General features: G+C 37.9%; 1 protein-coding gene across 11 annotated transcripts in view; it reads left to right on the top strand.

The window, feature by feature from the left end:
* PKP4 (plakophilin 4) overlaps positions 1-10,996 on the top strand; it is a 228,135-nt gene that overhangs the window by 168,016 nt on the left and 49,123 nt on the right. For 9 of the 11 annotated variants that reach the window (XM_019636845.1, XM_019636843.1, XM_019636842.1 and 6 more), the window contains 4 exons: positions 895-1,026; positions 1,136-1,326; positions 4,199-4,751; positions 10,079-10,267. In XM_019636845.1, coding sequence (XP_019492390.1) covers positions 895-1,026; positions 1,136-1,326; positions 4,199-4,751; positions 10,079-10,267 — 1,065 coding nt within the window. The remainder of the gene's footprint in view (positions 1-894; positions 1,027-1,135; positions 1,327-4,198; positions 4,752-10,078; positions 10,268-10,996) is intronic. The other 2 variants (XM_019636844.1, XM_019636847.1) reach the window with 1 other exon arrangement.

The raw sequence follows: 10,996 nt of genomic DNA, 5'->3' as shown, positions 1-10,996 counted from the left end.
CACACACACACACACACACACACACACGCACGCCCTATCTTTTCTCATAGCTGTATCCCTAGGGTCTGGCATTTGATAGGGCCTTAATAAATAGTTAAAGGAAGAAAAGTCTGAAAGACAAATAAATACATTGAAATCCATGGGATTGTGTGCTGAACTCAGAATGTGATACAGACTTAATTTAAATATTTGAAGTGAGTGAAGTGAGTGAAGCAGCATTTCTGAAAAAATGTTTGTTAGTAACGAAGGTTACATTTGAGGAAAGAAAGCCTTTTGAAGATAATCAGAACACGGGCCAATATATTTTGAAGATACTAGAGAAAAGACATATTTGAATGAAATTGGGAAAAGACAGTATAACGTATATCACCTAAATTTACAGCTTAAAATACATACGTTGGAATAGGGAAGAAAGAGATAAATTGTTTTGTTTTTAAGTTCAAGATGGCAAAGTGATACATGAGTAGTTGACAGTGAAACAAGATAATGGTGGAGACAGATTTGGCTGGAGGAAACAATCGTCAGGTTAGATTGGCTGTATTCAGTTGGAAAAAAGACTAAAAGAATGAAAAACAAATGGATAAGAAATTCAAGTTTCCGTTCAACGCTGAAAACCCTGTACAGAGTTCAACTGATTTTAGACAAAATGAAGTCTGACATAAAAAGCTAATTTGGGGCTGGTAATCAGGATGAACAACATCATGAAATTTAGCAAAATATATTAATAAACTGAGCATATGAAACACCTTCTTAATGAAAAAGTCAAAATGGTAGTGCAGTTTAAGGTGAAAACGCCTTAACAGATAGATTACTATAAATATCTGAATCTTTTAAAGCAGTTTCTTTTTGTAATATTGTCCTTAGATTCAGCTAATTAAACTTATCTTCTTACAGATGTGCCAAATACCAGTGTAAACAAACCTAGAGTTTCTGACGCTGTCCATCCCAACAACTATCTCATCAGGACAGAGCCAGAACAAGGGGCCCTCTATTCACCAGAGCAGACGTCTCTCCATGAAAGTGAGGGTCTGTTGTATTATCTTTTAAGTATTAGATTTGCTTTTAATATTTTATTTTTGAAATGAGCATCAGAAGTGTAAAATAAAGATATTTCCTGCTGGTTTCATTCCTACAGGATCATTGGGTAACTCAAGAAGTTCAACACAAATGAATTCTTATTCCGACAGTGGATACCAAGAAGCAGGAAGTTTCCACAACAGCCTAAACCTGAGTAAGGCAGATAATAGACCACAGCATTCATTCATAGGATCAACTAATAATCATTTAGTGAGGAATTCAAGAGCTGAAGGACAAACACTGGTTCAGGTAAACCAAACACATCATGATCCTTGTAAAAAAAAAAAAAACCCACACCCTCCTAAATGAATATCTCTTATAGGTACTCTTTTAAAAGTAAAACCAACATGTAAAATTTTGAATTTATGGAATGGGTAAAGTAGTGAAATCATGTTATACTATGTGGAATCAATGATGCTAAGGAATTGTTAGGCAGGAAACTTAAAAATATATTAATTTCTGGTAATTAGCTCCTGTTAATGAATTCTATTAAATTCCAGACACAGGAGAGTAATTATTTTCAAAGAAGTAAGTTTGGCATGTGAGGTGGAGTCCAGGGGGAGTGTGGGAGAACTGGGTGGAATGTTGTACTCCCTGAAGGGTTATGAGTTCCTAAAAATTCTAGAGCAAAAATATGCTATAGAGAGTCCTAAAGGGCAGAGCACCATTCCAACACCTGCAAAAACTGGGACTGGCCTATTTCTAACCAAAGTTTTTGCCTTCATCATTGGACTTGTTCCCTGAAAACACGTCTTTCCTTTGCTAGAATATAGATATTCCTGCTTATAGAAAGTCATTGTGTAGAGCATAACAGTTGTGTTAAGTTAGTGTTTTCTGACATGATAGTCACAAAATAATAATAATTGCATGATGGATTTATAAAAGTGAGCTCCTAACTCATTGCATATTTATTCACATTAGCCCACTAGCATATTCCAGAATTCATAGAAACAGTAAGAGTCCTGAGTGGCAATAACCAATGAGGATAACTATCTGTCCAAGTACCCCAGTGATTTCTGTGGACCTTAAAAATGGCAGGATGATCAGAGAAGGTAGGCGAACACTAACCTTCGCATGAGGCAATACAGGAAGCCCTGAGGGTACCACAGCAGCGGGCCAGGGTTCCCAAGGCCAAAGGAGAAACGCAATACAACTTCATCACTTTGGCTCACCTATTTAGGGTAAATTGTTAAGTAATGAGAAACATTTCTATATGCAAACAAACACAAATATAGTGTATCAGTTTTTAAGTTAAAATAGGAAATCTTGTGCTGTAGCAAAGCCACTTTGAGCTGCACCCCTAGTCCTCAGATTATACAGTTACTTGATTGCTGTTAGGAATGCTTTGATGGAACAGTTTGAGAGCGTTGGACTAAATGCTTGCAGGAATTCATCAGCTTAGGTGAATTTCTACATCAGCAGGTCTGAAGCTACACTTTTGAATAAAAATGATCTAAGCTACAGAAATTGTTTCTGTTTTACCCCCTGAAAGTGGTCATATTACCGTTTGTTTGTTTTTTAACAGTAAGTTGATTGTTTCTAAAGCTGAAGAATTAAGTTGTGCGAGGGAGAGTCATCTCTAAAACTTAATTTGCATGTCTTTTGAGAAACAAGTTTTCTTGCTATGTGGGCAAAGTATCATCCCATTTTGGTAACAGCTCATATGTGGGATTTTCATATTTTTAGCACTATTAGTAAACCCCAAGCCAGACTTTAATTTTCCAACTGTCTACTAATTTTATACTCCGCTTTCTTGCCTTGTTGTTTATTTGCAATTCCCTTTCGTCCTCATATCTTCTCTTTGCCGCTGTTGACTTTCCAAAATTGTTGAGTTTGAGCACGCGTGAAATCTCAGAGCAGGTGTTTCAGCCCGCCGAGTAGCTTGTGACACCTGGAGACAAAGCATGCTTCCTCTTATGACATGCAATAGTATACCTACAAAGTACTCATCTTTTCCCTGGTTTCTCCCTTATTGCCCCAACTAAAAATGAAAGGGGGTTGATGGCATCTGTATTCCAACCATCACTACAGAGACACAGAGCAGCCTGGTCCTGGGCTTGTAATACAATGCCCCAGCATCTGTTTTCCAGGCCTGTTCCCCTCAGGCCAGTACCCCAGTCCAGCCACTTCATTGTTACACTGCATCAAGAAAGGGACCTGAGACCCAGTGTTTGCAGGATTCATAGGAGAGATGTCACTGAAGGACCAGCCGTGGCAGAAATGCTCCTCATTTTCCGTTCTGGCCTTTTCCAGCTGACCAGGCCATGAACCCAGTAGAGGCTCTGGCATTCCTCATTCCTCCTGCTGTTAACAGATTTAGGGGTACCTTTATTTGAATCTCTTTAAATCTACCAGCTAAAGATAAGAGCTCATAGATCAAAGAAAGTGGAAAGAAATAGCTGAAATCACTAGAAGCCACACATAGAGCTAAAAAAGGAGACAAATTTGGCTAATAGCACCTGTGCAAACAAGCTGTCCCTTGAGAGTAAATTCACAGAGGAGAGCATTGGACCCCAGGCTCTATCCAAATATTCATTTATTCTACATTGAAAGAACACATTCCTTTTGTTAATGGGGCCAATCCATAAAGACTAAACAATTATAGATACTCCTCTAGCTAAATTAGATGGATGTATTAAAAAATACTGTTTTTGTTTTACAGAAATGCATTACCTTGGCCAAACTTAGACTCACAGGGAACAAAATAAGTACATTGCTCCAGTGATACTTCACACTTGCAATATAAAATTTTATGTATTGTGAAAAATGCATAGGTGAGAGGATAAAAGAAATGTAAAGACAAAAGAAAGGGAATATTAAATGTCTTTAGAGCTCTCTTTACTGATTGATTTTAGTATTTGAAGTGGGGAAAGGTGGATGATTTTAGTATTTGAAGGGGGAAAGGTGGAGATTAAGCCACAAAAAAAACCAAAAACAATGCAGAACAAGAAAAACACAAAAAGGAAATATTAAGATCCAGCTCTAAAGCATGACAAGGAAAAGAAACTTAGATGCCTAAAATAATCACACTGTAGTGAGCTATGTGCATTTTTTTTTTCTGTAATGTCAATGGACACAAAACCCTGGATAAACCCGTTCTCTTTTTTCCCCCTTTCATCAGCCATCAGTAGCCAATCGGGCCATGAGAAGAGTTAGTTCAGTTCCATCTAGAGCACAGTCTCCTTCTTATATTATCAGCACAGGCGTGTCTCCTTCAAGGGGGTCACTGAGAACTTCTCTGGGTAGTGGATTTGGCTCTCCGTCAGTGACTGACTCCCGACCGCTGAACCCCAGCACATATTCCTCCACCACATTACCTGCTCAGCGAGCAGCATCTCCGTACTCTGCACAGAGACCCGCCTCCCCAGCAGCTGTACGTCGGATTGGGTCAGTCTCTTCCCGACAGACCTCCAATCCCAACGGACCAACCCCTCAGTACCAAACAACTGCCAGAGTGGGGTCCCCGCTGACCCTGACGGATGCACAGACGCGAGTAGCTTCCCCATCCCAAGGCCAGGTGGGATCGTCGTCCCCCAAATGCTCAGGGATGACCGCCGTACCACAGCATCTGGGTCCTTCACTGCAAAGGACTGTTCACGACATGGAACAATTTGGACAGCAGCCATATGACATTTACGAGAGGATGGTACCACCTCGGCCAGACAGCTTGACAGGTGAGTACAAGGTGACAGCACTCCATAAAGCCCAGGGAGGAAATCTTCCATGCATCCGTCGCTGAAACAGCATGATAACGTGGGAAAATCTCATGTGTTTATCTCAAAGTTTACACTGCAGAGTTCAGGCTGACTTGTCTTTCATGCTTTATAATTCTTAATGCATGAAATTATACACATTTATATTACCAGAACTCTTGTAATGAATACATTTTTCCCTTTCACAATATTAGAATGTAAAAGCTACTTTTTTTTGTATTTTAGAAGAATTGATTGGAATTCTAAGCTGTTTGTTAGTTGGTGTTTTTTTTCTCCTTAATGAAGATTTTTTTACCAGCTAGGCCTACCCAAACCTATAAGTTATGTTATAAAGTGGTGGTATCAGAATATCTGTTTAAATGTTTATTTTAAAAAGTGCTTTAATAGTATAGACTAGATATATGGATTTTCTCACCAACTGCCTTTTTAACATCCCAATGGGAAATGCACAAAGCTCTAAGGCTGCGGTTCTCAACCTTCCTAATGCCGCGACCCCTTAATACAGTTCCTCATGTGGTGACCCCCAACCATAAAATTATTTTCGTTGCTACTCTATAACTGTAATTTTGCTACTGTGATGAATCGTAATGTAAATATCTTTTTGTTTTTCGGTGGTCTTAGGCGACCCCTGTGAAAGGGTCGTTCGACCCCCAAAGGGGTCACGACACACAGGTTGAGAACCGCTGCAGTCTAAGGAATTATACCTTCAAATGCCACTCAGATTGAATCAGAAACTCACCAACCAGGTCCCTGATATTACGGCCATTTCCTTCAGACCATTTTCATGGAGCGCTTCCCACATAATGTATAGACATTGTTCTTTTTATTAAAATGAGATTAATCTTTCACCAGTGTTCAAAATTAGATTTTTAAAGTAACGTACACAGTGGTAAAAAAGTTAAAACTAGATAAGACAGTATGAAATGAGAAGTGAACCTCAAGCTTCTCTTTACCCTTACTCAGCCCCACTCCCCAGTTTATGTGTGGTGCAGAAGGTTTGTTTACATGTATAAGTGTATACATTATACACATATGTGCACACATTGTGTTTTCTTTTATACTGATAGGATTCTATAATGCATACCTTGTTTTTTAATAAACTTGAGAGCTTCGCTTCATTCTCAATACATTCCTAGGACCCCATTTTTATATATGCATGATAATTTATTTAATCACTTCCCTATTAATGGACATTTAGGTTGTTTTTCATTTTTAGCTGTTGGAGACAACGATGCCATATATATATTATTCTTCCTGCATATTTGCACATAGATAGTAAGATAACTGTGGGATCCACTTCTTGAAGTAGAATTGCTGGATCAAAACATGTATTTGTTCTTAAATATTGTGAAATTCCCCTCCAGGAGGGTGGCACAGATTTATATTCCCACCGATAATTTGAGTGTACCTGTCACTACTACACGTTCACTAGCGCTGCATATTGTCAAAATGTTTCATCTTTGCCAGTGTGATAGGTAAAAAGCTGTACCTCCATCGCTTTAAATGGCCTTTACTGGGTTAGGAAGGAGGCTGAAGATTTCATATTTTATTTCTTTTCTTTCTTTTCTGCAAACAAGTTCAGGTATTTTGTCTATTTTTATAATTTGTAAAAGCTTTTTATACTTGAAATAAATTAGCCCCTTGTAATGTACTTCTCACTGTAATATTTTTCCCACTTTGTAATTTGTCTTTTGACTATATTTTTGGTATTTCTTATTTACAGAAGGTTTTGATATTTTTGTGTAGTGAAATTCATATCCTTTCTTTGTGGCCTCTGGGAAAGGTAAAGCCTTTCTGAGATTTTCTAATTTAAAAATTTTGCATGAAAAATTAATATTGAACTCAATTTTGAGCTCAGAGAAATTCCTATTGGAGAAACCACCTCTTTTTCATTCAGCCATCAGAGGAGTGTACTTGGGTTAGGTATTTTCTGGCGTGTCTCTCAGAAGTATGCAGCAAAGTGCAATAGGAATCATTTATGAAATTCCGACTCCCAAGGAGCCTTAAAAGATAAAGCGTTCTGAGGATTTCTTGTTCTTCCCTGTGCACGTATAGCTGTGCAGTAATTTGTTTGTGAAGAGTGAAGCAGAAGCCCAGGAAGGGAAGGGAGCACGTAAACACTGTCTTCATGTTAACCCTGAGAGGGATGCGTTCCTTTGCTTTAAAAAGCCTGCTTCTCTGACAGCGCAAATTAAATTAGACTTTGTGTCTAAGGGAGAAAAAAATTATACCTAGCCTTTCACAGATTTTTTTCTTCCTAGAGCACTACAAGCCTCAAAAAAAGAAAAGGGTTTCCATAAAAATGTTTCCCGTCAGCTACCTGCCCACTTTTTCTGAATGTGGATTCTATTTTGTGAATTCCCTTTTTTTTCTTACCTAAGAAATTGATGTCATTATATTTGCTATGGTTCTTGATGTCAAAACATTAATAATCTGCTAATTAATAAGTCTGAAGCAATACTTTATAATAGACTCAGACACTTGGATCATAATTTAATGATAAACTATGTGTACAAATTACTTTCTACAACAAAAAATTAAGTACCTGTCCTAAAATATTCACTTCAGTATAAAAATAGCATGTCAAGAAGAGTTTGAGAATACAAAGAATCCATATTTGGAAGATAAATTTATGTCTATTTCCAGTATCTTAAATATAAAGGTTTTAAATCACGGGGACTGTATCATTGTAATAAGTAAACTAATATGTGTTTTTGAAACCACAAATAAAAACTATTGGTTAGATAAATATTATTGTGGAAGACCAGTGTTTTATTTGGAGGGGAAGATAAGGTTATTAAATATTAATCTGTAGAAATACTTCTGGAAAATTATTTCTAGTAACAATTATAGAACATAATTACTTGTCTTCCAGTTTAAAAGATACTGAGATATAATGGGTTTTCTACACACAGTCATTTAACTGAATCTGTAGAGGCTACATAATTTTGTGATATTTTTTTTTAATGTTTATAGGACTTATTTTCATGTATAAGCAGGTAAACAAAAGCAGTAACAGTCACTGTTACATTCTTTACAAAGATTTCTGATATCAAGAAAGTGTTACACACACGATGACTGTGTTTTATTTCCCAGGATAGTCTGTCACATATGGTAATTTCATTTCACTAGTAACTCCTATAACAAGTGAATATTTGCTGGATACTTTGAATAGTTCTAAGTAAGCTCATTTTGTTACCGTTCTCATGAAATTGCAGTAAATGTTTACACAAGTTTTCATATTGCATGGATTCCCTTGAAGAAGCCCGCCAGGTCCTTGCACCTTGAGGATGCAGTAGTCTGATAATGGTGCAGAATGCTTTGTTCCTATTTCACATCACTGTGGGTGGCGGGGCCGCCACCAGAGCTCAGCTTGCCTCTGCCCGAGTGTGAGTGATAGAGTCTCACAGTGAATCAGGAATGTCTGTGTCTCTGCTGAGTGTTAACACGGCCCCTTGTAGTGATAAGATTACCAAGGACTAGCTACATTTACCTGCCTGCTTTATGCCAATGTTATCAAAACAATGCCTACACTTCTGTTTAGTATACTCATGGGCTCCATAAAGAAATGGAGCTTACACTCTGCCAAGAAGAATGAGAAATCTGCCAGTGAATAAAAAACTGAAATCCTCAAGCAAGAGCTTTATAATAACAATCATAACATGATCTTTAGAATTACAATGGCTCCCATGGTCCCCTGGTGGGCTAACCTTGCTCTTTATATTCGATGAGGGATCTGTTGAGTTCAAGGTTTCTCACACCACGTATCGTTGACCCTTGAGGGATAGTCATGTTCAGTGCTGAGTGTGCAGTGACAGAACACTGGCCTGGGGTCTCCTCTCAGCCCTACCAGAAAGTACCCCGATGGGGATGAATCACATTTCCTTTTGGGCTCTCGGTTTCCTCGGTTTTCAGATGGGAAGGTTTGGCTGGACAATCCCCCAATTATAAGATTGTTTAAGCCTGTGATCTTCATTTCATTTAGCAAGTGGGGAGCCAGTAGAACCCACTCTAGGGGGAGCTAGAACCCACATTGGTGCATTTAGTTTCTTTCCATGGCACATTGCTGTCCAGAGTAGATTATTTTCATTCATTTTAGAAGCTTTATGTATTAACTTTCTTGCTACACCTCACTAAGCAACATGTATCACTCACATTCAGGCCCTTTTGCTTTTTGTTGTGATGTGACTAACTGAGCTACCAGGATGTGAATGATGCTTTCTTTTTGTAATTAGTTACTGTGTCAATTATTTGCAGTCTTTTTAAAAGAAATATGTGTTTGTGCTTTCTCTTACTCATTTGGAATGTAACCGTAGTTGGTATTCATACCACGTGACAGAATTTACTTATTAATGATGACAAATCACTAGCTTCTGTGTTTCATAATATAGAATATACTAATTTACTTTTATTAAGTGAATAAAATGTTTGGGTTTGAAATTTACTTTTCCATCACAAGTCCCATGCGTGAACATTAGTTATTAGCAATTTGGATGAAAGAATATTTCAAATGATTTAATATTTATGTACTAACTTTGTATTTTTCCTTCACACCAGAAAGCAGGTAAACAAGGATCTGGTATGTGGGTTCCTATAAAACAACTGTCTTTGTTTTCTTAAGAAAAAAGGAAAAATACACTGATAAGAGTAAAGTATGCATAATAGTTCATAATACTTAATAATAAATGTTATTAGTTCACTGATAACATTTCAAATTTTGTAACATACAATTTCATGTTTTCCTGTAAAAATCATGGATGAATTGAGAGACATATTTCAAAACAGTTCTTGAACGTGAGCCTTTACTAAGCAAGATTATGTAGGTGTTATCTTAGATGTGGGGATTTAAAGAGCTGTAGACATGGTGAGCCGTGGTCCCAAAGAGCTGACCACCCACTTGGCAGGACAGAACAGTTCTGCAGGGCAGGGAAAGAGACCGGCATGATTTTAACAATGAAAATCGTAAACTAAAAGTGGACATTCTCTTTTGGGTCACCATGATAAAATAGATTACAGTTGGTAGAATGAATTTCAGAGTATCAAACCATTTAAAAATTTCTTACTATTTTTTTCTTTAAAAATTTAACTTTTATCTTGCACCAAGAGAAAGTTTTGTTCTAAAAATGTATATGGTGTCCTTTTCATTTCTGGCATTTTTCCTTTGTAAAACTCACTAGTTTTGGTGTTCAGACTTAACATTTGGTCCTGTTGGTTAGGAGCTTCATTAGGGCTTTTAACCTCACCACGATTTTCTCGATTTCTTAGTGATGTCATTTTTCTGCCCCTAGGCTTACGGAGTTCCTATGCTAGTCAGCACAGCCAGCTTGGGCAAGACCTTCGTTCAGCTGTGTCACCCGACTTGCACATCACTCCTATATATGAGGGGAGGACCTATTACAGCCCAGTGTACCGCAGCCCAAACCACGGAACTGTGGAGCTCCAAGGATCACAGACAGCATTGTATCGCACAGGCTCAGGTGTGCCTCAGCTGGGCTTAGCTGGTTTCCCAATTTCAGGGGCCCAAGAATAGAAGGATTTCATTGGGATCAGGTTCCTGGTTAGAATGAGATCACGTTGTCACTTTGGTGGTCAGAAAAACAGCTATGACAACAGATCAATAAACAGTAAAACAGAAGTTCATTTTGTACCTATTTACAGGCGATATATTTTTACCTTAGTTCAACCTAATCAATGAATATAGTGATGATACTGTAAATTCACAAGTAAGTTTATAGAGCTATAAATCTGACTGCCCTTGGGTTAGAGGGATATCAGATATAGAAAGGAAAGCCTGTGTTGGAATATTTCTTTGTCATTTTTGTTGCCTGGAATGTGTGTTTAGAGAAAATTCGAGTGTGAGTTACTTGGCTATTTTTGACTTAGCATGTAAGTAGCCCAAGTGTATTTGGTGTTACTTATTTTTAGATACTGGATTTCCTCTGAATGCCTAAGTGTAGAATTTGAAATAAATATTCTTTATGATGGACTCAGTCCGCGGCAGAATACAGTAAAGGCACTTCTAAAACTAGGAAACTATTGTATCACACTCTTATATCCCCACCCTCACATCTGTGCCACATCGTAGTGGCTGATAGAGCAGCCACTGTGTAAGCTGCTCATGGCCATGTAAGCTGCCAGACTGTGCTGCCAGTATGGGTCACAGAGTCTCAAGAGGCCACCTTCTGTTAAAAAAAAAAAAAAAAGGT

This window comes from Hipposideros armiger, unplaced genomic scaffold, assembly GCF_001890085.2.
Source record: "Hipposideros armiger isolate ML-2016 unplaced genomic scaffold, ASM189008v1 scaffold_30, whole genome shotgun sequence".
Taxonomy (NCBI): Eukaryota; Metazoa; Chordata; class Mammalia; order Chiroptera; family Hipposideridae; genus Hipposideros; species Hipposideros armiger.
This window is presented reverse-complemented; position numbering and strand designations above follow the sequence as displayed.